Source organism: Aspergillus fischeri, genomic scaffold (assembly GCF_000149645.3).
Source record: "Aspergillus fischeri NRRL 181 1099437636264 genomic scaffold, whole genome shotgun sequence".
NCBI classification, from domain to species: Eukaryota; Fungi; Ascomycota; class Eurotiomycetes; order Eurotiales; family Aspergillaceae; genus Aspergillus; species Aspergillus fischeri.
Window position 1 is genome coordinate 3,534,072 of NW_001509762.1, and position 27,400 is coordinate 3,561,471.

The following is a 27,400-nucleotide window of genomic DNA, read 5'->3' on the forward strand; positions in this document are numbered from 1 at the left end:
TCTCTTCATGCGCGCCTACGTTTCCCTGCGTCAGTGCTTGTCTGGGATTAATTCATTCCCCAGGAACCTCTCGATAGTCTCTCCATCGTTACTGAATACTAGACTTGTCGATTCTACGACCGCGCAACGTCAATTCGGAACCAAAGCGTCCTTACAGCATTGGCAAAGACGGAACTCACCATGGACAATAACGAACGAAGAGCTGAGGGACCAGGAGAAGCTGGTGAAAAGCGTAAGAAGAGGAATATGGGAAGGGCAGAATGGAGGTATGTTCGCGCGCGGAGATGATCAACCAGTCCTAGCTGTCATCGACTAACCTAGCAAGTCGGCACATGGTAGACAAGAGAGCGCGCAATGAGGAGCAAAACGAAGCCAAACGGCGCAAGCTTGAGAACGGAGAAGAAGTTTCAGGGCCTATCTATGCAACACATTTCTCGCCGGAAGACATCGAAAATGAGCAGCGGCGGCCGAAGAAGAAGGTTGCTGTATTAATCGGATACGCTGGGACGGGTTATCATGGAATGCAATTGTACGACTCCTGGACACCTATGGGACTTTGGACTACGATATTGACTTGCACCCAGGAGTGACAAGGAAAAGACCATCGAAGGAGATCTGTTTACCGCGTTCGTTGCGGCAGGCGCCATCTCCAAAGCCAACGCTGCCGACCCCAAAAAGTCGTCCTTAGTCCGATGTGCGCGCACAGACAAGGGTGTCCATGCAGCGGGTAACGTCGTTTCGCTGAAACTGATTGTCGAAGATCCAGACCTCATCAAGAAGATCAACGAGAAGCTTTGCCCCCAGATCCGAGTCTGGGACATCCAGGTCACGAATAAGGGATTCAGCTGCTACCAGATGTGCGACTCTCGTGTCTACGAGTACCTGATTCCAAGCTATTGTTTCCTGCCGCCACATCCCAGCACCTACCTTGGCAGGAAGATTGTCGAGCTTGCGGAGAAGGAAGGAGACCTTGAAGCTTACAAAGCCCGACAGGAGGAGGTAGCTACCTACTGGGAAGACGTCGATAATGAGCGTATCAAGCCAATTCTGGATACCTTTCCTGAAGATCTCCGCAAGTTAGTGGAAAAGGCTCTGTACTTTGACGAAGAGAGAGCCCCAGAAGACGAAGATGCTGCTCAGAAGGAGGAGTCGCAGCAAACTTCCTCCGAAGCCAACCCTGCAGATTCGGAACAGACGACCCAAGAGCAAACCACAGAGGCGTCGGCCGAAGAAGAAGCGCGCAGACGGCGAATCTACGAAGCCGTCAAGAAAGTCAAGACCGCCTACACCGAAGCCAAACGCGCATACCGGATCCCCGCCGCCCGTCTGGACCGCCTGCAAGCCACACTGGACAAGTACGTCGGCACCAACAATTTCTACAACTACACCATCCAGAAGACCTACACCGACCCCTCCGCCAAGCGCTTCATCAAGTCCTTCAAGGTCGACCGCAACCCCATCATCATCAACGGCACCGAGTGGCTCAGCCTCAAAGTCCACGGTCAAAGCTTCATGATGCACCAGATCCGCAAGATGGTCGCCATGGCGACAATGCTCGTCCGAGCCGGGTGCGATCCCCAGCGCATCGTGGACTCTTACGGACCCACGAAGATCGCCATTCCCAAGGCGCCGGGACTGGGCCTGCTGCTCGAACGGCCCATCTTCGACGGCTACAACAAGAAGGCAACCACCACGCTGGGCAAGGAGCCCATCGATTTCAGCAAGTATCAGAAGGAAATCGACGAGTTCAAGCAGCGGGAGATCTATGATCGGATCTTCCGCGAGGAAGAGCAAGCGAATGCGTAAGTCTTTCCACATTCTTCCCCTTCTCCGAGTCAGACGCTGACAAGTGAACAGGTTCTCGGTATTCTTCAACCATATCGATCACTTCGGCCAGGAGACATTCCTCTACATTACGTCGGGCGGTATGGCGGCTTCTAAGCTCCCCGCGCCACCTACTGATGCGACAGAGTCGGAACAGAAGGAGGCCAGTAAGCGCAACCCGAAATCTCAAAGAGAGGCCCTCGCCGCTGTGGAATCTGAGTCAGATGGCGAGGGTGTACATGGCGAGGAGGGTGGTTGAACCTGCTGTATCAATTCTTCTGCGTAAAATGCAGAGCAATCTGTTAGATGACATACTCGATTCCCGAGCATATAGATGGGATTCAAGTGTGTCCGACAGTCTCTATATAAAAAAGGACCTCCAAGGACCATACCATTGAAGTGTCACACGATTTTGCGTAGCATTACACGTATGCCAGTGTTTAAGTAGTCTACCTATTGGCAGGTTTAGTCTACTATTTGGCCAATAGACCCGGGTGATACGCGGCATATAAACGAAGCTGGACCCCAGAATTATTCCAGTGATAGCAACTTAAACCTAACGGACAAAAACAGTGGATGCAAGAAATTGATTCGTATCAACGCATGAAAGGAAAGACGCTATGTGTCATTAATTTACGGCAGAATGTAACATGGAAGAGCTCGCGACAGAACCCCTCAATACGGAATGCTTTGATGTCAAACCCCAGAAGCCGAGAGTAGAAGTGACACGAGCAGGGAATTCAGAACAAAAGAGAATTGGCCAAGTTTGACACCGACGCCGACGTTTCGATCAGTACAAGCCAAAAATGAAAAGAAAGAAACAAACAGAGAAAGGAGAAGGCATGTGCAATAATCAAGTTTCTCAAAAATAGACAAAAGGACAAATGGCTAGAGACAGTCAAGCGGAAACCGTACCAAGAGCCGCAGGGAGAAATGGAAAGAAATCTGGTGTCGATATGCATTTAGAACATCAGCGAACGTGCCTTCTGGCGCCGAACGTCCGCACTGCGGATCTCGGGCTGAGACTGCGTGTGTTTGTGTCCTGGTCGTGGTGATGCCGGCGCCGGCGCCGTCATTCCCGCAGCGGAAGCGACATCCTTTTTCACTGGTGGAGGAGGTCCATGAGTGGAGAATCGATCAGTTGTCTCTCTTCTGGACTTCATGCTTCGTTCGCGCTTGAGGACCAACTCAGTCCAAGGTTTGATTTGACTACTTCCAGAAGAGCTGCCCTTGCCGACAGTCTCAGCCAGGACCTTCATCCATCCCTCCTTGTCCGCTGCGCTGTCAGCGTAAAAGTCGATCACTTCACCGTTTCCAAAGCGGATACGGAAACCTTCTTCCACAAACATGTAGCCTTCTTCCTCCTCGGCGAACGCAGACTTGCGTCGCCCGCCACCTTTTGTGGTCGTCTCTTTCTGGATTAGAGATGACCTGTCGTCGATCAGCTTAGCAGCCTTCGACAGGTTGATCGTGGCACGGGGTTGGCGGGTGGTTTCATGGTAAGCCGTCAACTTCGAGCCTTGAAGTTTGAAGAAACGGCGACGCCAGTACTGTCGAAAACACGGCACATAAGTACAGACTCAAACCAAGCTAGCTGCATGGAAAACTTACCGGGCAATCACCTCCTTGCTGAGAGAGGAATCCTTCCCAGGTGCGGGATGAAGCAGCCTCCGCCTCACGCATCTCGCGGATGCATGCATTCATACTCTTTGGCATGTCCTCGTCCTTTCCGCCCTTCGGCTTGGGAACGAACAAGAGTTGCAGTTCCAGTTTGCCAATCTTGTATGGAGGACGTCGTTGAGAGGCTGCACTAGACGTGCTCTTTTTGCTTTTCACGCTGCTTGGTTGCTCGTCGACGGCCCACTCGTTGAAGCAGGCCACATCCACAGTGTACGGCCGACCGAAGGCATATTTCTCGTGGTCGCTGAGCGCAACGTAGGCCCGTCCAAAGCTGCCGTCACGAGCAATAAGTGTCCGCAGTCTCTCCCAGACGCCAGCATTTACGTCCTTGCTCTTTTGTTGCTGGGAGGCAAGTTGCTGTTTCATCTCCATCTCCTTGCGCTTGCGTGGTGAGGCAAAAACCCTGCTGAAAGTGGATGCCTTCTGTCTCGCAGGGGAAGCAGGGGCAGCGGGTTCCTGAACCCTGAATTTAGCATCATCGACTTTCATTTGAAGTGTCAGCTGGAATTCGAGGTCATTCTGTACAATGAGCTCGAATTCTTGTCCGATCGGAGCGGTTTTCCCGAGTTCCAGCCAAGCAGTGGTGACACAATGAAGGCCATTGTCCAGGGTAAGAGCAAAGTACGATCGCTCGCCTAGTCCTGCAGTTAGCATCGGTTTGTCGCGCGGAGAAGGAAGGGGGTTTGGTTGGAAGACAAGCGAATGGATACTCACCCTTGGGGAGTGGCAGGTCGAGGTATTTCATCCCGATGACCTTGACAAACAGGCGGCCGCGTTCCTCGCCATCATCCAGAGCGCCATCCAAGGTGGGTTCATTCTCCTCAATTGATGCGATGGATTCCTGGACGTTGCTCGATTGGCCTGGAAGGGGTGGCACAGGGCCTGCAACCGGCTTCTTCTTGGGGATACCACCAGACATTCTCATGCTCGGACGGCGAGGTTGTCCATTCCAGGGTACGGTTGTCCATGTTTGCTGGCTCGCTTTTCGCGGTGAGGGGGCTGGAGACCTCACTGTACGCGGGTCGGTCGAGGTCTCGCCAGGCGTGGGGGCTGGTTCTTCATCACTGCGATTGCTAGCAATGACCACCTTGGTGTTATGCCTCATGAGGTAACCTCTCTGTATGGGAAATTGTCTGTCAGCTGGTGCTGTGCGGGCAATAAAAGGGTTCCTTGGGTCCTGAGGATTATGGGAATCCGGGGTAGAGGTAGTGGGCGCGGAAGCAAACAACTGGGCTAGGGACTTCTCAAACGCAACCTTTTGGGATTCAATGACTCGGTCAAATTCCTTGTCTAGGCCCATGCCGAGGCTCTCTTCTTGGATGCTGAATGGGATATCCAGCTTAACAAAACTAGTCTGACGCTGCGTGAGGTCCTTGTTGGGCGCGGTAGAGGCCACCAGGTGAGTGGACTGATCACCAGACTCTGACGCGGTTTCATCCGGGGATGAGTGGTCAGATTCATGGGATATCTGCTTGCTCAGGGTAAGCATTGGTGGGGGCTGCTGTCCGCTGACCTTGCGACGGACTGCCGCCATCGAATCTACATCCGCCGGGGTAAGAGAAGGGCGTGTCTTGAGGCCGTTGGGTGCCTTGATGGTAGCAACGGGTTCCGGTACACTTTCGTCGGAAGAGGTCTGAGAGTCATCATCCTCTTCGTCAGTCGGGTGACGGATCACTGAGTCGGGGGTACATGGATCAGAGACCGGCTCATTCATGTCCGGGGTCATCGGGCGTCGTAGGGATTCCGTGATTGCTGCCATCTTCGGACCAGGGAGCTCTTGGTCGTCAGTGTTATGGGGTCCATCTGCCGCCTCCTCGGATCTTTCCTGGGGCACAGGGGTTGCCTGGCTATCGTTGGATCCTTGGGACTCGCGCTTTCGGTGCTCGGAGTTTTCCTTGGACAGCTGAGAGGCCTGGGAGTCGTCAGTAGCAGGCTTGTCTCCCAAATCCTTGACGGAGGAGTCAAGGGACGGGAGGGTTTCATCGTATTTGGGTATGTCGTAGAGGTCATCATCGTGCTCTTCTCGTTTGATCACCACGTCGGAGTCCGAGTCTTCATAATCGTCGTCAACGTCATTATCGTTCTCAAGAGATGGAATGGGAACGTCTGGATCATAATTCATGTAATGGTGGGGACTGGATGCGATCATAGACTCGTCCTCATCATATGGGTCGTCCAGGAAGCTATCGCTTCTGCGGAGGTCTTTCAAGATGGAGTCTCTGGAGATTCGAGGCATAGCAATATCGAGTTCATCGGTATCATACTCCTCCACATCCTTAGCCTCATCCTTGTTCTGGTCCTCCGTGGCACCGTGGTCGGCCACGTCGGATGGCTTGACATGTTCTGATTCGTCAGTAATGTGCTCCTGCTCCTGCTTGGCCCGTTCATCCTTGCCGATCATCATCAAACGCAGTCTGTCCTCTAAAGACATGGATGCACGGCTCAATTCACTAATGTCCGACTTTGTACATGATGCAGGAGCCGGGGGAGAAGGAAGAACTCTTTTACCACCACTTCCCAACTCGAACGCTGCTGCTAATCTTCCAGGTGAGGAAGAGTGAGGAGTGACAGGTTGACGACCCGCGCCAGGCAGGGGAGGCAGAGGACGACGCTCTCCGTTTGAATCCAATGACTCCACACGAGAATGCTGGAGAGGCAATTTTTGCTGTGAGGGAGTCGTGGGGCCGGGACTGTGGGATTCGTCATCCTCTGTGAATGGATCATCATCCTCCTTCACGAGCTCGTCGTTTGCGGTGGAAGGACTCATATAGCGCCAATCCTCGGGGAGTACAACGGGGGTCTTTTCAAGGTCCTCCAAAGAGGCATCGAAGCTGTCGTCGCGGTCAAGCGAGGACTCGCGATCGAAACTGACATCACCCTCATCCTCTTCAGAGTCGTAGCTTCCGTCGCGAGACTCCGAGGCGATTGACGAAGGATCTGGAGTAGTCATCTCGTACTCATTGACCTGAGGAGGAGCAGCATCGAAGGTCACGCTCTTAGGGTACCGATTACCAACGCTGTCGAAATCCGACCAGATCTCGCTCTCAGGATCGAAGCCTGTCCCTTTGACGCCAAATCGACTGGCACGAGACAAGGAGGATTTGGCTGGAGATACCTGGTCCTTGCTTGGTGATGGAGGTCGGGGTCCTGGTTGGCAGTCATCGCGATTCTGCGACTGCTGAGGAGACGAGTTGCTTTGAGGCTGTTTCTGCGGCGATCTACTCGTCGCCAATGGTCGTTGTGGAACATATACACTGGCAGGATCGTACTCTTGGTTACGTTCACGCAGCATGTTGCTGTTTTTCACTCGAGATGCGCGCTTGAGATTTTCCAGGGATGGGCGCTTGGATGCCGAATATGGTGAGTCTGGATCATATGGGGCCTGGTTCTCGGAACTTCTTGGGAAAGGCGAGCCTGATTCACGGCCTTGCCAGAAGAGGCGTGGTGAGGAGGAAACCTCGAAGCTCGAGGCATCACTGTTTCTCATGGTCTGCACAATCATACGTTAGGTTTTCTCCCAAATACTGCGCATAAAGACACTTACTTTAGTGTTTTGATTCCACACTGGTGAGTTACGTCTCTGAGCCACTGGGCTTACTTCGGATAGAGGGCGCTGAGCCGAGCCACTACCCATTCTGAGAGAAGACAATGATCACCCAAAAACGGCAGATAGCACAAAGAGCAACCGAGGGGAATAAAGAAAATTCCAACGCTGTAGTTCATGTATCAGCAGATGTCATGTTTTGACAAAGAGCATAACAAAGGAATGGCCCGTGCAACCCCGGGATATATCCCTTGCAAGAAGAACGCGCCCATACCTTATTCTGATAAACAACAACAAATGACGAATGGCGCTTCGATAACCAACAAAAAGGTGATGGACTAACTTTGAGGATATTGTTCATACAAGTCGTGGCAGATTCGTCACAAAGGGATATTCATCAAAAGATCGCCAATTTTGTACCTGGTTGTGGAGCGAAAGAATACTGCTGCTTCGATAACGAGGAGATATAGAAATCCAGATGAGCAGAGATCGTCAACGGATCGGGATGTGGGACAGATGGATTGATAAGTGACAGGATACCACCACACATCCACCGTGCAAAGAGAAAGGATAAAAAGACAACAACAACACGAGGGTAGACAAGCACCAAAAAGCAAAGAAAAACAAGCACGAGGAGGATCTGTCGATGACAGAAGAGAGGAGAGGAGAATTAACTATGAATGAAGCAGGATAAGTAAGCCGGGGTGGATCAGGAACAAGCAAGGCATCTGTGCCTGTTGCAGTTGCAGAGGGCAGCAGATGTTGACATTTTGAAGCGGCGGGTGTCTCCATAGCAACTGTTGCGGCCTGGCCGCCTGAGAGCCTTATGGCCTTGTTTCCAAGGTTCGGCCTCCGATCCTCCTAGGCCTATTTGGGGTTAGCCTGGTTTCGGGGCTGGCCAAGCCGCAAATTTCCAGGAAAGTTTCAATCCACTCATTAGATATCAATATCTTCAGCAAGCTTTTTTGCAGGAGCACTCGGTCTTGTCGACTCACCGTCACAATGAATCGACTAGGCAGACTACCTCTGCCTCTGCCTCCTTCAGTATGTCTATTTTGTCAGTCTCGCGCAACGACGCCGCTTCCGCCGTCGTTGCAGGCCACCCGTTCAATGGCCACCGCTCGACTCCGCCGCAGAGTCGCTCGGATGACTCTATCGCCAGATGTCGCCAAACCATCTGTGGTGAAGAAAACTCGAGGTGACAAGGAACGGTTTGGGCCATTTGCCGGGATGAATCAGACAGAAGCACGAATTCGCGACAAACCGAGAACAAGGTCTCGAGCAGCTCAGAAACGCTCTGGAGAGCCCGAGGAGGATTCCCAGAAGGAAAGCCCGTTGTATAAGGCATTGAAGATGCAAACAGCATTGGCGCCTATCCCGTACGGTCGTCGCGCAGCCATCAAGGCCAAGATTGCCGATATAACGAGCTTCGATCAATTTCAGCTCCTGCCTGTCGTACGCAATTCGATTTCTTCCCAAGCTTTGCCCGGTTTGGTCGACGTGACGCCGACACCCATTCAGCGTCTTGCCATCCCGAGACTTTTAGAGGAGCCAAAGACGGAGAAGAAACCAACGAAAGCAGACGATGACGAGCCTCAGTACGATCAATACCTTCTCGCAGCAGAGACGGGGTCGGGCAAGACACTGGCGTATCTACTTCCAGTTGTGGACGCTGTCAAGCGTGAAGAAGCCCGGGACAAGGAACTAGAGAAGAAGGAGCAGGAAGAGAAAGCTAGGGAGAGAGAAGAGAAGCTGAAGAACAGAGCTTTTGATATCGAACCAGAGATTCCGCCGCTTTCAAATGCGGGCAGGCCAAGGGCGATCATCCTGGTGCCCACATCGGAGTTGGTGGCTCAGGTGGGTGTAAAGGTGAAAGCACTGTCTCACACAGTCAAATATCGATCTGGAATGATATCCTCCAACCTCACACCACGCCGCATCAAGAACACGCTATTCCACCCTGACGGAATCGACATTCTCGTTGCCACCCCCCACCTGCTCGCGTCCATTGCCAAAACAGAGCCCTACGTGCTCAGCCGTGTCAGTCACCTGGTTCTCGACGAGGCAGATTCGCTCTTGGATCGGTCCTTTGCCCCGACAACCACAGAGATCATTAGCAAGGCCGCTCCTTCACTCCGCAAGCTGATTCTTTGCTCCGCCACTATCCCTCGGAGTCTTGATAACCTCTTGCGAAAGCGTTATCCAGACATCAAGCGGCTCACGACGCCTAATCTCCACGCAATTCCTCGTCGCGTCCAGCTGGGTGTGGTGGATATCGAAAAGGATCCATACCGCGGAAACCGCAGCCTGGCATGTGCCGATGTCATCTGGTCGATCGGCAAGGCTGGCGACGCCGAATCAGAGGGTCCTTACGCCTCGTACGTTGCGCCAAAGACCAAGAAGATCCTTGTCTTTGTGAACGAGCGCGAAGAGGCAGACGAGGTGGCTCAATTCCTTCGCTCCAAGGGTATCGACGCGCAGTCTCTCTCGCGGGACTCGGATGCTCGAAAGCAAGAGGAAATTCTCGCCGAATTCACCGAAGCACCACCCCCTCCAACCCCCGATGAAATCTTGCTGGCTCAAAAGCAGCGCCGTCACGAAGACGCGATCCCATTCGAGATGCCCCAGAAGACGAACCAGGATTCGTCCCGCCGCCTGGCCAACACCAAGGTGCTCGTCACGACCGACTTGGCCTCCCGCGGTATTGACACTCTTGCGGTCAAGACCGTCATTCTCTACCACGTCCCGCACACAACCATTGACTTTATCCATCGGCTCGGCCGTCTCGGCCGGATGGGCAAGCGCGGCCGCGGTGTTGTGCTGGTCGGCAAGAAGGACAGAAAGGACGTCGTCAAAGAAGTCCGCGAGGGTATGTTCCGTGGTCAGGCACTGATCTGAGGGACTCATCTCGCCAGGACAAAGTTGTAACATTGTGTTTGTGCATCAATTACTGGAACAGGCAAGGCGTTCGGATATGGATCCCAGGAAAGGAATACCAGGATAGACCATTCGGATCTGGACATATGTATAATACTGTATATCTACAACATCACATCATCCAACTCATCAATGGCATTTTCAAGATCTCATCAACGCAACTCCTAGGCTTAGTGTATATCTTTACTGTCAAACAGGAACCCGCTCCCCAACCGACTCCCAGAAATCACACCTCTCCTTCAAAAACGACACCTCCGCAGTCGCAAACCCATCCGGAGCAATCACCCACTCCTCCCCGGTCTTCTTGAAAACCGGCACTCCCTTCTCCGACGCATTCGTCAACTTATGCGCATTCGGATCGCCCGTCTGGAAGAAACTCCCAAAAGCGCCTGCGAAGCCGTCATAAATCAATGGATCCGTCTGCTGGATCTGGTTCACTCGGTTCCACTATTCTCTGTTAGTATACACTCACACCTTGGGAAGTGATAACGGGGATAGTAAGAGGGGAACAAACATAGATGGTATCGCTCGCGTGCTTAGCCGGCGAAATCGTATATTCACCTAAATAGCCCCTCCGTCTCGCGGCCGAGGCAAGCCAGTACGCCGGACAGGCGAGGACAAGATCCCTGTAGACCAGGCCCGCGCGGACGAGCGTCGTGTTGTACAGGTCGATTGTCTCCGTTTCGCCGGTGGGCGGGTAGTACTTTGATTCGAGGAGGGCGATGTGCTGGGGCAGAAGACCCGGCAGGAAGCCCGTCAGCCAGGTGTGGAAGCTAGCAGCGGAGGAGTTGAACCCAGCGGTTGTGGCGGTCTTGCCCAGGCCGGAGGGGAGGAAGTTCTCGCCCTCGTGGGCGTTGTACATGCCGAAGACGAAGTGAGTTTTGAGTTTGCGGCGGGCGACGGCGGTGGTGAGGGATTCTTGGAGGAACTCGCCGTCGATGACGGGGGCCCAGGTGTAGGAGCTTGTGTTGTAGGTGTGGCTGGCGCTGATGATGAGGTTTGCGTCGCGGATGGTCTGGACGTCGACGGATTTCAGGCAGGCGAGGGAGTCGGTGGCATTGGCGCAGCCGGTGAGGGTGACAAGCTGGTCGTAGATGGCTTCTGCTTCGGGGGCGTCGTAGGCGTAGGTCTTTGGCCAGAAGGGCGAGCTGGCGAGCGCCTTGTCGAAGAGCTTGGGTTGATTGCCCCGTCCGTTGGCGAGAACTTGAGCAACCACGGAGCCGGCGCCGGCGGATTGGCCCCAGATCGTGACGTTGCGAGGGTCGCCGCCGAAGTGGTGGATGTATTTCTGCACCCACTTGAGGACGTACTGCTGGTCCAGGAGGCCGGGGTTGAGATCAGACGTTGGAGAGCGCTTGATCGCCTTGCCTGGAAGAAACCCAAATGCATTGACCCGGTAGTTGGGGTAGATGACCACATAGTCATTCAGCTCGGTGACGTTCAGGATTGGATATGAGGACGGAGGTAGTGCAAACGAAGCGCTGCCTTGGATGAAGCCACCACCGTAGAAGACTACCAGGACTGGTCTAGAAGCAGACGAGGGAGCGACTGTAGCATCCCACGGTCGTGAGAACAGGCCAAGGTAGAGGCAGTCTTCGGAGCCATTGACCGTGCGTTGCGGGCACATGTCAAAATCCTGATCAGTGTCATAGACGCCATGTGTGATCCTTAGAGGTGGCTGAGGGGCTCTAAACCGGTTCTCCCCCGTTGGAGGCGCTGCAAAGGGGATCTTGCGGAAGTATGAGAGATTATACGTAGAGTCATATTTGCCCTGGAACTGCCCATAGTCGAGCTGGACGAGGGGATCTTCGTAGGCGCTGGAGAGCGAGACGGTCAGCAAGAGGACGCAAAGGGCAAATATATACTTCGTTGAGATCGTCATGGCTGACGACAATCTTACCAGGCAATGGCCTAGGATACGACTCCCGTAGGATTCAGAGCATCTCTGCTCACTTATATGGCATCTTGGCGCAGCAGCACACTGGCAGGTTCTCGGTATAAGACACACCGAGATCAGATCTGAAGACCTGGAGGACAAACGAAGGATGATGCCAAGTTCGATGCCAAGGTCGGGGAAAGGGAAACAGAGCCCTTCGCCATTGGTGCAGTTATATTTCCCATTGCGGCGAAGGAATCATGAACAAACGTGGAGTACCGCAAAATGCGGGGAGGCCACTAAAGCAATACCATGCTGACGGTGACTGTAGATTCGAGGCTGTGATATTGTGTCATTGTCCAATAAATTGGATATGTTAGATAACTGCATCTTGTACAGAATAGCGGTATGCAAAAAAAAAAAAAATGAGATCAAATCATGAAAACCATGTCTACAGATGCAATATGCCGTGTCTTGGAGCGCCATCCCCCAGTAAATCCCTGGTCCAACATTGCAATGAAATGTTACCTGCACCAAACACCATTCCCAATTAGTACAGAATGCCAAAAAACAAAAAAAAAAAACAAGAGTCGCCATCGTCACATTGTCATTCGAAGCGAATGAGTGCGGCGCCGGCTCGCACGAGTAGTGCGCCTGTCCTCACAGCCTTCGCTTCCTTCGGTTTCTGTGTGTGGCTCGGATAATTCTGGCGTGGGCGTCACACCGAAACTGACGCCGCGATCTTTACGCGAGATGAGGGCCTCTTCCTCGGGGTAAAGGAAGCGGTGCACCGTCCGATGGTCCATCACTCGTTCTTCATCGTCCGACGGGCCCTCCTTATCAGTTTTAGGCCAGCGGTACCCATACAACATAGAGTGACGCTCGCAGCGAGGGCACTCTCGTCGAGTCAAGTAGGAGTTATGTTGCACAAACCAGGCATTACAAGTGTGGCAGTCAACCCAGCGGTCGTATGTCTGCGCCAAAAGTTTCGAGGTCTTGGTATAATCCCCTGGAACACGGACGAGTTGTGACTCAGCCTCCACCGACTCAACAACAACGGTTTTTCCGCGAGACTTTCTGCCCTGCTTTCTGTTAGAACCAATAGATCCTTGTTTTAATGTGCTAGGCTGGTCTGATAGTACTGATTTTGCGTCTCCCTCAATGCAGCCTGAGCGTAGAGACGTGATCGACAGCTCAGCATTTGTCTCGGATAGGGCGGAAACCTTCTCTGCAGATTTTTCTATGGTTTCTTCCACTTTGATTTTGACGGCAGCATCACACACAGAGGTGGCGATTGTTGATGTTGATGAGCGTTCTGACTCGTTCGCAGCAGTGGACGGAGGAGAATCAGCAGGCGGAGACGGCAGGGCAGCGTCCACGGCCTTGTCATTGTCCGACTCGGCAGTACTGTTACCCAAGGCCCCAATATCAGAACCGTTGGACACGGGGGAAGGACCGGCAGGTTGCTCAATCGACGTAGCAACTTCGAGGAATGACACTTCCGATCTCAATTTGGAACTCTGGCGGACAAATTTGCCTCGTTTGCAAGGAGTGGACGGAGCGGAGGTTTCAATGTCTGAGTCAGGCGCAAATTTGCGTTTCTTAGATGAGACGTGACTGTCGATTGACAGATTATCATCGTTCAGCGCTGGCGTGGACGCCTTACTCTGAGGCCCAGATGGCACATGCGGCGCCCAGCCATTGCGGACCAGTCGTTCGCAGGTAAGACACAGACACTCGCAGTTGTCAATCCCAAAATAGTCGTCTCCGTAGGATACTGTAATCTCCTCGCCAATGTAGATGTCCCGAGTAGCCACGACCTGCATGCCTTCTGATCCACGCGTCACCAATTTTCCGTTCGCATTACAGTCGTGATTGGCAAATCTAGCAGGCCCAAGGAAAAAGGATGGAGTCTTTTTCCTACTGGACATCACAATGCTGAAATCCTTCCGCTTCAGGTCAAGATCCCGCTCTTCTTCACGAGTCATTGGTACAAGAGTTCCGCTCAGATATTTGATTTCCTGTCCTTGCTTGATGAATTTGCGAGCGCAGACCGCAGCCTCATGTTCCGTAATTGTGTAACGATTGGTCGTGGTGATCTCAAACGGGGAGTCGGGCAGGTACATCTGGATATATTTACGCAGATGACGGCGAAACCAATCCTTCTCGCGATCGTTGGGCAACCGGGCCATGAATTTCTTCAGCCCTGACATCGCCAGCAATTCTCGTTCTGCTTTCGCGGGATCCTTTGCGACAATGACATCGTGTAGGAGGATGCGAGCGACATCATCGTCGACAATGCCCCGCATAGGGTTGTATTTGGTTCTATTCTTGCGAGTATTGGTCCAGAAGTAAGCCTGTAGAATTCAAGAGGTCAGTAACGAGTCTGAAACATGCATGGCAGTGAGGGACCACGTACTCGGTCCACCAGCGCATCCGTCGCGATGTCGTCGTAGCTGGCCAGTTTCGCAAGCGTCAGACGGTCGCGACGGTCGACAGACGGGCTGTCTCTTTCCTTTGCGGACGGCATAGCGAAGGCAGTATCAGCAATGTCCCATACGAGAAAGGTCGGCCGCTATGAAATGCTCGATGTCCTGTCAGAGGAGGCCCAAGCGGAAGTGCGGATCTTGAGACCAGGGGGGGTGTATCCGCCAAAGGAGCGTAGATTTAGCAATTCATAAAAACGCAAGGAAAAAGGAGCCCGAATACAAAGGCGTGCACATGGTGGAAAGGCGAGTGGATGCCTCAGAGGAACTAGCGCACATGGAATGGGAGGGGGAAAAGGCCGTCAATAATGCGACATTCACTAGGACAACACTACTTGGCGGCTGCGTTGCCCATGCGATCAAGCGGCAGTATGTGCTGCAGTGCTGCGCTTTTTCCGGGGTCGGCGGTCGGCGAAACCTGCCGGCCCGGACATGGAAATCTTTCGGCCAGCCCAGGCAAGACAGCCCTGACATCGTCAGATACCCCTCCTTAGCGTTGTTTACAGTCAAAATGATTCAATTAAAGGTAAGCGGTATTTCTTTCCAAGGGGTTGACCGTCTTCCCAAAATCTTACTGACGTGGTCGGCAGACGTTGCTCAACTGCATCGACAACTCCGGTGCCGCGGTCGTCGAATGTGTGAATGTCTTGAAGAAGAAGCGGCCGGCCACAGTCGGTGGGTTATGCATCTAATGCGATATCTACGATTGACGACCTTCGATTCTGATATGATTTCAACCGGAAATAGGTGACCGGATAGTGGTTGTAGTTCAGAAACAGCGAAACTTCGGCCCCGAGAGCACGAACAACAGCGGCATCGCGAACAAGGTCCGTCGCGGCGATATCCGACATGCTGTCGTCGTTCGCGCAAAGAAGGAGATGCAGAGACCAGATGGAACTATTGTCAAGTTCGATGACAACGCATGTGTGCTGGTCAACAAGTCGGGTGATCCTATCGGAACCAGAATGAACGGTTAGTCTCCAGGTGGCTCTGAGTTTGGCCTCAGCTACTGACTTACGGTTGCAGGAGTGGTTGCTACAGAATTACGAGGAAAGCAGTGGTCGAAAATTCTGTCCTTGGCGCCTATGCATGTGTAATATACCAATTTGGAAGCGAATCGTTTTATCGTCTCAAAACAAATACTTTGTACCAATAGAAATCCTTTGAAGCATCCGGTTCTTATCGCAGAAATGCCATGACTCCATAACAATGCCGTAAAATCACAAACAGAAGGGTATCCAAAGTTCGGACGCTGCACCGACGAGACAAATCATACAAACACATTACCACACGCGCAGCAGACATAGTAGAGTTTCTTCAATGAAATGACAAAGAGTCAGCAAAATGTGCAGTCAAGTGGCACGGGCAATGTCTCACCATTCCAGTTTCTGCTGATCGCTGTTGAGATTGGAAGAATACTGCTTCCGCTTCACCGCAGCTCGGACAGGGCTTGTTCGATCGGGGAAGCTAAGCAAGAAAAAAAGATCATGTCAGCCACGGAAATTTCAAGCAACAGATCTTGGAATGTTTCCATGACAGGAGGGATGGGCCAGTATGTTTAAATGCTCATGGAATCCTCGGAATCCCAATCAGACAGGGTGTCTTCAGGCAACTGCCCGCAGGTAAAGCAGGTAATCTCTTCCCCGCAATGGGCACAGAAACCAGGGAGACAAACCGTTGGATCAGATCCCACATCCTGGGTCACACCAGCAGTGTCTCCAACTTGGCTGTTCAGCTTGTTCTGGTAAACGCAGTATGAGGTCGCGGGCTCGCCGACGTGGCACGTTCGACACGTGAACATGAGACGGTTGTTGACGCGGTCTTCTTTGGGATAGAGCAAGTTTGAGCTGTTTCAGTGTTAGCTGACTGTAGAGCGGAGATTACGCGAAAGTAGGATATTTCTTACCATTCGCGACAGAAACGGAAATGAATCTGATCGGTTTGCTTGTTATCGCCACTGACGGACGGAGATGGGCTTGAAGACATTTTGTCGGTGTAGGTTGGAGCGCCGCGTACGAAAAGTTTTGCAGTAACAGATAGGATAGACTTTCGAGAGAAGATAAGACGTCGAATTTCGAAGTTTTTTGGAGTACGCTCAAGAAATGTCAAAGCGAGAGATCAAGGCAAAAGATGGATAGAGACCCAGTCAAAGACTTGTGCCTGAATAATCAATTAATGGAAGTTGGAAGAAGCGCTGGGTTGGCGCCTGAGGCGGACCCAAAAGGAGGCTAGACCCAATCGGATGGGACTCAAGCGCGGCTTCGAACCTTAAGTGGGATGTTTGCACTGTTTGCCGCCATCCCTCTTTCTTCCCCCGCAGTTTGTACAGGCGGCTCAAGGTTGCTCGAAGTAAGAAACCGTTGACAGCTTCATCTTACCATTCCAGACACAAATTGAATCTCTCGGCTATTTTGCCTCATATAGCTCTGGCATAGTCATTTGAATATACATCTTATTCACCATGGTCTGCCATGTCCGTCCTTTCCTTAGCTGGTGCATTGGCTGACTAGACATCTTCCACAGGTAGAAACCGGTCTTCCTGCAGGATGGGAGGTTCGCCATTCCAACTCCAAGAACCTTCCTTACTACTTCAATCCCTCGACTAAGGAGTCCCGGTGGGAACCTCCCACCGGCACAGACACCGAGTTGCTGAAGGTCTACATGGCAAACTACCACAGCGCCCCCGCCGTGCGGCCTGATGGCACAGGCCAGGGCGAGGGCAAGATCCGTTGCAGTCACCTCCTGATCAAGCATAGAGACAGCAGGCGGCCAAGCAGCTGGCGAGAGGCGGAGATCACCCGATCGAAGGAGGAAGCGATCGAGATCCTTCGAGGCCACGAACAGCGCATCCGCTCGGGTGGAGTTAGCTTGGGTGATATCGCAGTCTCGGAGTCGGATTGTAGCAGTGCCAGGAAGAAGGGCGACCTGTATGTTACATCCAGAGTCATCGTAGTTCCCTCCTTGGCTATATCCGACACTAATTCTTCACAAGTGGGTTCTTCGGCCGTGGCGAGATGCAAAAGGAATTCGAGGATGCAGCCTTTGCGCTGCAGCCAGGCCAGGTCAGCGGCATTGTTGAGACGGCCTCTGGTGTACACCTTATTGAACGGTGAGTATTTGCCTGTTCTGCGGGGAATGAAGGAACGTAAAGCTGATAACTATCCCAAAACAGTGTCCAGTAATGTTTGTTCGAATTTAAACTGTTTCTAGAGTTTCAAAAAATTATACATTTCTATTCAGGCTCAATCTACCTCTATGCACAGGCTCCATACCTTACCGACTGCAGTACCTGTCATAAAGCTAGAGGTCCATTGGCCTCCTAGTTGTATACATCTCCCTCTAAACTCTGTCAGCATGAAGTATTCCCAGTTCTTCTGCGCATGGAATTCTTCATGAACTTTACCGAGTAAGTGGCCGGGGTCTACATAACCGATACTATCTTTAATTCTGGTATGGTATGCAGCTTGCTGTCACTTTGCGGAGGCTTCTATAAGGAAATCCTGGGCCGATGTCAATCTATCGTACAAAACCGCCTGGGCTCTTGTATTGTGACTCATTCAGTCCATAGACCAGGACCAGTCCAAGCCATCAGTCGATATGCTTTCAGTACTTTCTGCCCTTGAGCAAAGACAATCCCTCCATCAAATGCTATGGATCATCGTCACGTGCCCAGATAGCCCTATCCCATCGCTATATCAATAGAAGAGTCGCCGAAGATAAGACCAGGAACAATGTATTGTCTCAAATTGTGAATGAGAGGAAATGATCATAGTTCTAATTATCAATTGCGCTCCTTGACATCTCTTTTTCACTTGCTATTTGGGCGAACTAGCCCTCTTTTGTGGTCAACGAATCACTTTTGAGACTCTCCAACCATACTAGGGTGCTCTGATCATGCGTGTGCCCAGCGTACTCTCGAAGCCAAAAGCTCATTCCAGGGGCTCTAGGTTATAGAAAGCGGAAGAGATCGTAAATCTTGCTTCGTCCTCAACATTCTCAATTCATCTCCAATCCCAGTTTCCAAAAACGCTCCAAATCCATCGAAATATCTCTCACAAACATATACTTCAACCACAAGACCCTTTTGTTGGTTGTTGCCTTGCCCTTGGAATAGGTAGTCACGAAGCGCCTTAGAATAGAGATCTAGATACCTATTACTTACGATGACAATGATAGCCAGATAAGTCTCAAAAAACCCTGCGCACGCAACTGTGATATCGAAGATCCCAATGTTTATTTTTGAGAAATTAGTTCCGCGCTTTCATTCGAGAGACAGCCGTTAACAAAGCAACCTTTGAAAGCCTCTTGTTACCTTGGAAACCCCGTGATAACATAACCTGGAAGTGCAATGAGTATCGCCCTGAAATATGTTTCTCGCGTAGATTGACAGGCCATAGATTGCTTCATCATACGTGACTAGACAATAAGCTCTGCTGTAGCATCGTATATGACAGACTTCAGGAGATTCGTTTTACCCAAGAAGACAGTGGTGACCAATAAACCCTACAAAAGAAAACAATGAGCAGCAATATTGTGAGTAAATCTGTGCAGTAGGTAGTATTACTCGGGTTAGGGCTGATGTAATTTACACCACGTAGCTTTGCCTTCTGTTTAATCTAAGCCACATAAATAATCCCGCAAGTGAGCCGAAATCCATTCGTAGAAGTAATAGATCTCCGGTGCCGTGGAGGGCACATTTCGCCAGGGGTTGACTTTCATTTTGCACTTATGCTAGTCATAAGTTGAACATGACTCAAACCAAGCACATACGACCACAGGGTGTGGAAAGCAGGGCTTCCCGTCCGCTCAGCCGTACTTAAGCCACACGCCGGCCGGTTAGTAGTTGGGTGGGTGACCACCAGCGAATCCCGGCTGTTGTATGTTTTTTTCATCTATTCTATTTTCTTTTTGTTTTTCATTTATTGATAAGTCTTCTACCACCTTTACATTAATTGCTAATGAGACTGAAATGAAGTTCTCTGTACCATAGTCTACAGATTATGACTAATCAGCTTTAAGCCATGCTGCAAATGAAATTGTGCACCACTAACAGTGTTCCCTTGCCTGTAGCGCGTGATGACTCCTGCAGGAGATGCAGTATGTCACAATGTGGCTGTCTGGCTTTGCTGGCGAGGCTGAGTTGATTATGTTAAGGCTAGCCACCGTGGAGTACAGGCCCACATATTAAGAATAAGATAACACTCCCATCCTACTCTGGCCTAGGACACTTATCAAGGAAAGTCATTAACGCCCCCGCGAGATGTCCTTTACAGTGTCTGCACCGGTCATCTAAGGATGTCCTCGTGCTATATGCCTAACAAACTTGGGAGCGAGACAGATGTAGAAAGAGAGCTATTGAATGGAGAAAGTGTCTCCTCAAAATAATATAATCCTTAATACTCATTATTCACAATTGTCATCATACTAGATTGATATTAGGAGAGCAAGAACAAAAGATAATAGAATTGGTTCAGAAGCTAAGCTCAACAGGCAGTCCAGAGGAGCTAATCAGGAAAAGATATTTAAATTCTCCTGTCAAACAAGAGCAGCAATTTAGAAAGTACGGTCCCTCTACTCATCCTTGTCAGTGCTTTCTTCCTCTGTGTGCTCCCACGCTTTCAACACATCGAAGACGCCAGCCTCATCCGTGAATTTCTCAGGTCGTCCAAAATAGTTCGGAAAGAAAATATCTGGCTCAGTGAACAAGAGGGAGGTGTGGAACAATTGAGCTGCATTATGACGAATTCTGAAATCATACCAGGTGTTGCCCTTTGGCAGGAGAGGGCCATATCCGTTAAACTCGATAGGAGGTTCGTCCGGGGCGCTCTCACCAAAGTAGAAGCTCATAAGCAGAGTCCCATCCCGAGCACTTCGCTCATCTGCAATAGCGATAATACTCTGTTCAATAAAGTTGAATTTGACAGGCTGAAGCCACTTGTCTAATGCCCAGTCCTGGCATTCCTCTTTTGAGGCGTTGATGAAATCCGACTGGAAGGATTCACCGTCTTGTAACCTCGTTCTGAGTGCCTCTCCCGTGCTGGGACAGTCTTTCGATTCAACAAGATAGTACAGAAAGGGAGGGTCTTCCGGCTTCGTGCTGGATTCGCGCAAGGCCGTAGGCACGAACTGGTAATCACAGTCAGCCTCGAGTTCTTCGGCCCATCCCGACACACTGCCACTATGGCGACCTTCATTAAATACAGATTGACTTACAGGCTTAGCCTCATCTGCAATACAGAAAAATAAGGTGCGAGTCATGGTAAGAGATCTTTGCTGCGACCACAGTGATACTTTTAGAGATGACGGGAAAAGGTTGGCGATGGGCAAGATGGGAAACTTTGATCAGATCCTCCAGTCTCTCTCCCCCGCAAGCCGCGCCCTCCTCCCTGCCATGACCTGTGGTTTGAGAAGATATTGGTTAGAACTGTTCATTCAAGATCAAGTTTGAAACAAGTGGTAGATGGTACGAGAAAGAATCGAGGTAGATTAGATCTGTTCTATTCAGCTCCGGGAGGGGTGGGCTGTGGACCTTATAAGCTTGAGTGTCGGCTTGCGCAATGGTTACTGACACATGATTATCGGGATAATGCACTTCCTGCTGCTGCCCTATCACCATTAGTATTTTCCTGGGTTGCTGGCTACAATCCTTAAGTTAATCGGTCCAAGCATCCTTAGGCTCTTCAAGCTTCTCTCACCAGTCCGGAATCTCCAATTAATTACGTCGAGCCATCGCTTCCTCACCTGTCTCAGCTACACCTGTAACGTAGCGGCCAAAGTCCCAGGAGTAATAACGTCTGCATCGAGGAACCGACTCTGTATGCATTCTCGTCGTACCTGGAAGCGTGATTAATAAATAATTTGTCAAAAAATAGGTTATATGTGACAGACGATATATGAATTGCTTCATAAGGACCATCACGGTCAACATCACTTCTTAGACTCCCATCCCAAATTCCATTGCGTAGTAGTCCGTCAGAAGTCACATCAACAAAGTAATATCACCATTGTGGATCAGCCGCAGCAGAAATGGCGAACCTTTCACCAATCCCAGAGTTCTACTTCGGTCCACTCTTCCTAAAGGGAACGGCTGTTGAGAATCCAAGCGTACCGTGCAGTAAAGCCGACAACAAGGGCATAACTGAGTTGCTGACCTCCCTAATGAGGTCACCTTGGGACACATCAAGAAGATCGACAAATGCAGTGAACGTAGGTTCCGATGGCTACAGAGCGTTGAGAACCATACCAGGATTCCACTACCACAATCATCTCGAGCATCAAATCAAGCTAAACCGAAGCAATCGGACAAGTTAAAATGTGTATAGTGTACACCAGCAAGTACACACTCTGCGGATGCATCTGGGATGGCTCCTTCAGCCGCTGCAAGTACTGGGAGTGGTGTCGCAGACGACGACTGATTCAGAGAGAGTACGAGATGATGTGTAGTGAATGCTGGAAGGAGGTTACACCGGGTACGGAACAGGAGAGTCAGGTTGGGGATGCGCTTCAACCAGCCCAAGATGAAGGGCCGACGGAGTCGATGGTCCGGGAAACCGAGTGTGATCTGTCAAGAAGCTGTGATCCGGTTGTCTTGGGGAAGAGGACGGTCAAAGAGGAGGACATAGAAGGGCAGTGTCACTACGTTCCAGTTTATGTGAGTTGTGAGGAAGTCATAAACTCGAAATGCCGAGCATGAGTGCTTTGAGTACTTTCTAATGTGAGTATTGGATTACTGGCAGGCGTCGTTTCGTCCGTTCAACGTTACGCAACCTTCATTGATGATCATAGATTAACGATAATATCCCATCCAATCCCGACAGTCATTGTCAAAATTTAGATGCTCGAGTTCAGTCGGTTCAATCGAGACGTAATGGCTTCAATGACAGCAGACCTGAAGACGATGACTTAGCTAATGCGGCACTTATCACTAGAAGATAGGACTTACTCTCGCTCGACCATCCTCATGGCATCGGAAATCTTCGCTCTTTGTAGCCTCTGCGGGACTCTTGGCCCGGCGGCCGTGGGGGACGCCGGGCTCCCAGGCTCCGGTGCGCCAGGTGCCTTGGCTGCAATGGACTTGGCCTCGACCAGCAGATCCGCTGCTAGTTCCTTGACCTGCAGTAAATGTCAGCATCACAGTGTGTGGTTCACGAGAGCGATGAAACTCACGGTTTCCAATCGTTGTGACAAACTCTGATCCTTCTCTTCTTCTTTCTTCTCTCTCTCCAACGAAGCAGATAGGGCCTCCACTTCCGAAAGCCATGCCTTCTCCCTCTCGCTCAGTGGACGACCACCCGACTTCAGGACCTTGTTTCGGAGCGACTCGTATCTCTCAGCTAATTGCGCCTGTCTCTCCTTTGCAGCCTTCAGCCTCTTGTCCAGCGCCTCATCACTCCTCGAGCCCTCTCGCCGCTGACCATCCTCACCAATATCACTCGAGACCCCCTTGATGCGCTCAGCCACGTCCGATAGCTGCTTCAGTTGCTCCTTCATCTCCCCTTGCAGCCGCTCACAGCGACGGAAAAGATCCGATGCTGCTCTCTCAAGAGCATTTGTATGAGCAGACAGAATGCGGTGTGCAGCAGCAACCAGGTCCAGCGTTGCTGGTGACAAGCGCACCTGCTCTTTGAGCGACTGGCGTTGTCGATGAGGAACATGCTTCTCAACGAAGAATTCCAGAGGTGAGTCCGAATAGAGAATTGAAGGGACTTGGTAAGGAGGTCTTTTCGGTGGTAGAATGGGAGAAGTTGACTGCTGCGCCCCTAAACCAATTGGTCCCATATCTGCAATTGGTGGAAGGCTAACCTCAGGCGCATCCATGATGGCAGCATATGGGCGAGACGCGTGGTGGCTCAACAACAAATAACCAAGATCATAGTCGTAGAAGACCAGAGAAGAAGCCAGATGGTCTGATTCGCCTTTAGCAGCACTGCCACCGTCATCTACTTCGATGATTCGCTCTCTGAGAGATACTGTGCCTTCGCATAGCACTTGCAAACGGAAAGCCGAGCCGGCAGTATCCTCTGACCGGAGCTCGGCCTCAAGCCTCTGCACCCATGAACTTAGTGAAATAGACGTGACATTAGTTGCAGTTGTGACGAAGAAGCTGTATCGAGAGATAACATCGTTGGTGAAGGTCGGCCAGTCGTTCAAATGCTGGTCTTCTTGTCTGAGCGTATCCAATGACTCAACCAAGACCAAATCAGATGGCTCAGATAGGGGAGTACTGAAGGCATTCTTCTTGAGCTTGGGGAGCCACTGCCCCTCGACGCCATCAAGTTCAAGGCAGATATGGACCCTGCCAGTGCGCGTCGAGAGGCAGATAACAGTGGCCGACAATTGATCGTTGTCTTCCACTGAGAGCTCATCGTCCTCGCCCATCATGAGAGCATCCACATCCACTTTCGATGCAACGACAAGGATGTCACAAAGGTCCAAATCATCAAGCTCGTCTCCAGTGTCGACACGGAACGGACCCTGCAACCTGGGGATCGCGCTGGGATTTGCGGGACGTGTCAGGATTTCCGACCCAGGCTCCATATCTGAGCCAGTAATGGTCTGCAGGGGATCCTGGGAATCGATCTCCGTGAGCCAGTCATACTGCTGCCGGCAGGCTGTCAGCTCATCCTCATATCCCGACGAGTCTCCCTCCATCGCTGACAATTTTGGAACAATGGCCGAAGTAAGGGACGGAATAGTAGTCGCAGGAGCTCGCCATTTGGAAGGCAACAACGGGCAAAGGGCATAAAGATCACCAGGCCGCATTGCGACCCACAGTGTCATGGGTGCCCATGCGCTCTCCTTCTCGCTTCCGCTACCGCCAAAGCAAGCCGAGGCGACTTCCATATCAACGAAATCGGCAGAAAATCCTTTGTTCTTCCCAAATCCAGAAGGTGAAAAGTCCTGGTCGCAAGACGTTCCGTCCACCAGTTTTCTGAGGTCGACCGCCAGCGTAGGTCGGTCGAATGACCAGTGGTTGTTCCGGTCCAGCTCCCATACCCGAACTGCGGCATCTGCGGTAACGGTGATGAGACAGCCTCCAAGGTTGGTGTGCACCCCCAAGGGATGCCACAGCGCCGAAACAACGGGCGACTCGGGGATAACGTGCGTAGTGGGACCAAGCTGGTAATATTTGAGACGAATGGGTGAGCGGTCCGTACCAGACAGGTGTGATGGATCTGGCAGCACCGCGATGTACACTGTATGATCCGTTACGATAGCCAGAAAGGCGCCATTTGGAGAAGGAATCATCTGCCGAATCCGTTCGTAGACTGGTACGATCAGGACCTAGTGATTCATTAGCCACGACAATGAGCTAGACATGCAAAAGCTCGTGCGAGAATCAGCCATACTCTGTAATAGTCTGTCTCATCGCTATCTGACGGTCCCTCAGAGCTCCTTGCTTGACCAGAGGCATCCTTCTTTGATCTGGACTGCTGCTGCCATACATCCTTCAACCGAGTAAGGCTCGACCAGCGGATCTGATTGTTGACCACGGTGAAGATCTCATTTCCTCGCTTTGCCAATGTCCTCGTCGGGCCGCTATACTCCGCCTCATTCTCCGGAAGATAACCAGGCTTTTTGGTCGATGTGCTTGCAAAGAGTGTTGCGCCGGGTGCAGGGCGCGATAGCCATGGAGGAGTGTAGCTGATGAGTTTCGGCATCCTCAGCAGTTATGGCGAACAAGTTGAAACCAAAACCAGAATAAATTGAGGATGGCTGAGGTTTATTCCATAACCTCAGTAAGCTGGTAGGAGGATAGATTGATTCAGATTGAAGATTGGTTGGAATGACGGCAACGATAGCAACAAACAGCGGGCCGGGGATTTTTGGGTTGCAGGAGGAAAAGCGCGCCAAGACAAGGTGAAAGCTCCGCCCTTGGGAGCTCTTGATGTCCAGCTATCCTACGTCTTCAAACTGCATTCCCCGTCATCTCCATTATTGCTCTATCTCGCATATATCCAGCTGCATTATCTCATATTCCTTGAAATAATTGCCTTGTTCTGTCCGAAGTATACGACCGCGTCGACAATACAATGAGTACATTGGTCCACAACACAGTCGATAGGCTGGATCGGCCTAGCGCCTATTACCTGGCAAAGGTGCGCTTGAAAACTGCTTTTGGCTTTGATCATTTCCTAATAAGGTCTTTTGGATGGCAGAACAAGAAACGCAAGTACAGCCAGGATGACTCTGAGAGGGCAGAGGACCCAGTCGACAAGTTGAAGGATGCCACAACACTCTACGTCGGAAACCTGTATGTCGACCTATAGACCGAAACATTGCCATAATTACAGCTCGTACTGACTCTCTAAAGTTCCTTTTACACAACAGAGGAGCAAATTCATGAGCTTTTCTCAAAGTCAGCGGACCCGCAGCCCTATCATGGCATGAGGCCCAGAACTAACAGGCGCATATAGGTGCGGTGAAATCAAGCGCCTTGTAATGGGGCTGGACCGATACAACAAAACTCCCTGTGGCTTCTGCTTCGTGGAATACTATACCCATCAGGACGCCTTGGATTGCTTAAAGTATATCGGAGGCACCAAGCTTGACGAGAGAATTATCCGTACAGATCTTGACCCCGGCTTTGAGGAAGGACGTCAGTATGGGTAAGTGATGCCACATCTTTACCAGAAGAGAGAAGAATAGAAGTGTCTAACTTTGAGCGAAGACGAGGAAAATCTGGTGGGCAGGTGCGCGACGAATACCGTGAAGAGTACGATCCGGGCCGCGGTGGTTATGGTCGGGCATACGCAGATGACCAGCGCAGGCGGGAAGAAGAAGAGTACGGCAAAGGTAAGTAATTTGGAAATAAATTGCCGTGGTCTATTGGCGCAGACAAGGCGTTTGTACATCAACAAGGTCATCTCTATCATCCCAGTGAACTGCACCGGCTGTTCCAGGAAACGAAAATTCTTCCAGATACCCAACAATCAACAATCCCGTGTTCAAGAATTGCAAGTCTATGACTCTTTATATTCCATTCCTCTTCCTTACCGATTCCTCCACCTGGCGCAACCACCAGGAATGTATTCTGGCATCACCGGTCAACTCGGGGTGAAAGCTTGTTCCGAACACATTACCCTGTTTGACTGCAACAATATCACCGGTCTCTTTATCTGCGTCGATACGTGTTCCTGCGGCAGCTAGTTTAGCTGCTCTGCCGGGGAGACTTGCTAGTACTTCAACTCCGTCTGCCATCGCCGCCTTGGCCGCCTGATCCTGAGGCTGTTTCGAAGGCGCCACCACCGTCTCGTCCCTTCGGGTTTCGTCCACCTGGATACCTTGTTGATGAGGCAGGATCTTTTCCACCACGGGCGCCCGGATAAAAACTGCTGGGAAGGACTGCTCGGTCGGACCCAAGAACGGCAAGTCTAAGGGCGCCTCGAAACTCTCCGTTTGCCGGCCAAAGTGATTTCTGTTTACGCGAACGTCGAGACCTCCGATGAGCTCCTGTCCGCCTTTCTTGGTTCGATTAGCAGATTCGGCGAGCAGGATCAACCCGGCACAGGTACCCCATGTCGGTTTCCGATGGACCCTAAGAAAACAAATTGTCAGTCGCATTGACAGGATAGCCTCGCGGTTTAATGCGCGAACATACTTCACAAAGTCCCTCAAAGGCTCCAAGAGGTTCGATCGGGCCGCAACGAGAGAGATAGTCGTGCTCTCTCCTCCAGGGAGAATCAACGCATCACACCGATCCAACTCCTGCGGTGTCCGAACTTCAATGAACTCCCATTGAGCAGTAAAGCTTTGTTCCGAGACTGCCTTTTTCAGCAGCTGGATGTGCTCATAGAATGCGCCCTGTAAAGCGAGAACCCCGACAGTGATGCTGGCCATGGTAATTCCTGACTGTAGAAAATAGTAACTTTTTGACTCATACCTTGGCCACTCTCTTCGTCCTGTATACAGCCATTACCTGAGCGGGTCAACATTCGGCCGGTATTTATCAGCACGTGCTACCCCGCCTACTGATAAGATTGTTGCTTTTAGTGTCAACAGAAGGATTCACGATGTCTCATAGCATACGCTTTGAATAGTATCATGTTGGAT

The 27,400-nt window shown here is 51.3% G+C and overlaps 12 protein-coding genes across 12 annotated transcripts; 5 read left to right on the forward strand and 7 right to left on the reverse strand.

Annotated features, from left to right (window-relative positions):
- Window positions 1–180: 180 nt before the first annotated feature.
- On the forward strand, window positions 181–2,083 carry NFIA_084090 (pseudouridine synthase PUS2; the record flags this gene model as incomplete). The annotated part of the gene is made up of 4 exons (XM_001260353.1): window positions 181–266; window positions 326–529; window positions 585–1,802; window positions 1,858–2,083. The coding sequence occupies 4 exons, from the start codon at window positions 181–183 to the stop codon at window positions 2,081–2,083; spliced, it is 1,734 nt and encodes a 577-aa protein (XP_001260354.1).
- Window positions 2,084–2,786: 703 nt separating this feature from the next.
- Window positions 2,787–7,138, reverse strand: bud4 (putative GTP binding protein (Bud4); the record flags this gene model as incomplete). The annotated part of the gene is made up of 4 exons (XM_001260354.1): window positions 2,787–3,374; window positions 3,436–4,139; window positions 4,219–6,994; window positions 7,049–7,138. 4 exons carry the CDS (start codon window positions 7,136–7,138, stop codon window positions 2,787–2,789), a joined length of 4,158 nt encoding a protein of 1,385 aa, XP_001260355.1.
- Window positions 7,139–8,050: 912 nt separating this feature from the next.
- On the forward strand, window positions 8,051–9,946 carry mrh4 (ATP-dependent RNA helicase MRH4; the record flags this gene model as incomplete). The annotated part of the gene is made up of 1 exon (XM_001260355.1): window positions 8,051–9,946. One exon carries the CDS (start codon window positions 8,051–8,053, stop codon window positions 9,944–9,946), a length of 1,896 nt encoding a protein of 631 aa, XP_001260356.1.
- Window positions 9,947–10,174: 228 nt separating this feature from the next.
- Window positions 10,175–11,867, reverse strand: NFIA_084120 (putative carboxylesterase; the record flags this gene model as incomplete). The annotated part of the gene is made up of 2 exons (XM_001260356.1): window positions 10,175–10,432; window positions 10,500–11,867. 2 exons carry the CDS (start codon window positions 11,865–11,867, stop codon window positions 10,175–10,177), a joined length of 1,626 nt encoding a protein of 541 aa, XP_001260357.1.
- A 593-nt stretch (window positions 11,868–12,460) lies between these two features.
- On the reverse strand, window positions 12,461–14,391 carry NFIA_084130 (SET domain-containing protein; the record flags this gene model as incomplete). Its single annotated transcript, XM_001260357.1, has 2 exons — window positions 12,461–14,218; window positions 14,281–14,391. The coding sequence occupies 2 exons, from the start codon at window positions 14,389–14,391 to the stop codon at window positions 12,461–12,463; spliced, it is 1,869 nt and encodes a 622-aa protein (XP_001260358.1).
- Window positions 14,392–14,858: 467 nt separating this feature from the next.
- On the forward strand, window positions 14,859–15,444 carry NFIA_084140 (mitochondrial 54S ribosomal protein uL14m; the record flags this gene model as incomplete). Its single annotated transcript, XM_001260358.1, has 4 exons — window positions 14,859–14,873; window positions 14,938–15,022; window positions 15,095–15,319; window positions 15,374–15,444. The coding sequence occupies 4 exons, from the start codon at window positions 14,859–14,861 to the stop codon at window positions 15,442–15,444; spliced, it is 396 nt and encodes a 131-aa protein (XP_001260359.1).
- A 461-nt stretch (window positions 15,445–15,905) lies between these two features.
- NFIA_084150 (DNA-directed RNA polymerase II core subunit RPB9) lies at window positions 15,906–16,333 on the reverse strand (the record flags this gene model as incomplete). The annotated part of the gene is made up of 2 exons (XM_001260359.1): window positions 15,906–16,194; window positions 16,254–16,333. 2 exons carry the CDS (start codon window positions 16,331–16,333, stop codon window positions 15,906–15,908), a joined length of 369 nt encoding a protein of 122 aa, XP_001260360.1.
- Window positions 16,334–16,808: 475 nt separating this feature from the next.
- Window positions 16,809–17,460, forward strand: pin1 (peptidylprolyl isomerase ESS1; the record flags this gene model as incomplete). The annotated part of the gene is made up of 3 exons (XM_001260360.1): window positions 16,809–16,820; window positions 16,871–17,274; window positions 17,340–17,460. 3 exons carry the CDS (start codon window positions 16,809–16,811, stop codon window positions 17,458–17,460), a joined length of 537 nt encoding a protein of 178 aa, XP_001260361.1.
- A 2,458-nt stretch (window positions 17,461–19,918) lies between these two features.
- On the reverse strand, window positions 19,919–20,605 carry NFIA_084170 (uncharacterized protein; the record flags this gene model as incomplete). Its single annotated transcript, XM_001260361.1, has 1 exon — window positions 19,919–20,605. The coding sequence occupies one exon, from the start codon at window positions 20,603–20,605 to the stop codon at window positions 19,919–19,921; it is 687 nt and encodes a 228-aa protein (XP_001260362.1).
- A 1,572-nt stretch (window positions 20,606–22,177) lies between these two features.
- On the reverse strand, window positions 22,178–25,008 carry NFIA_084180 (uncharacterized protein; the record flags this gene model as incomplete). The annotated part of the gene is made up of 4 exons (XM_001260362.1): window positions 22,178–22,235; window positions 22,290–22,459; window positions 22,514–24,631; window positions 24,697–25,008. The coding sequence occupies 4 exons, from the start codon at window positions 25,006–25,008 to the stop codon at window positions 22,178–22,180; spliced, it is 2,658 nt and encodes an 885-aa protein (XP_001260363.1).
- Window positions 25,009–25,380: 372 nt separating this feature from the next.
- Window positions 25,381–26,151, forward strand: NFIA_084190 (nuclear cap-binding protein subunit CBC2; the record flags this gene model as incomplete). The annotated part of the gene is made up of 4 exons (XM_001260363.1): window positions 25,381–25,601; window positions 25,662–25,706; window positions 25,765–25,956; window positions 26,019–26,151. The coding sequence occupies 4 exons, from the start codon at window positions 25,381–25,383 to the stop codon at window positions 26,149–26,151; spliced, it is 591 nt and encodes a 196-aa protein (XP_001260364.1).
- A 169-nt stretch (window positions 26,152–26,320) lies between these two features.
- NFIA_084200 (pyridoxal 5'-phosphate synthase subunit PdxT) lies at window positions 26,321–27,187 on the reverse strand (the record flags this gene model as incomplete). Its single annotated transcript, XM_001260364.1, has 2 exons — window positions 26,321–26,885; window positions 26,949–27,187. 2 exons carry the CDS (start codon window positions 27,185–27,187, stop codon window positions 26,321–26,323), a joined length of 804 nt encoding a protein of 267 aa, XP_001260365.1.
- Window positions 27,188–27,400: the final 213 nt, after the last annotated feature.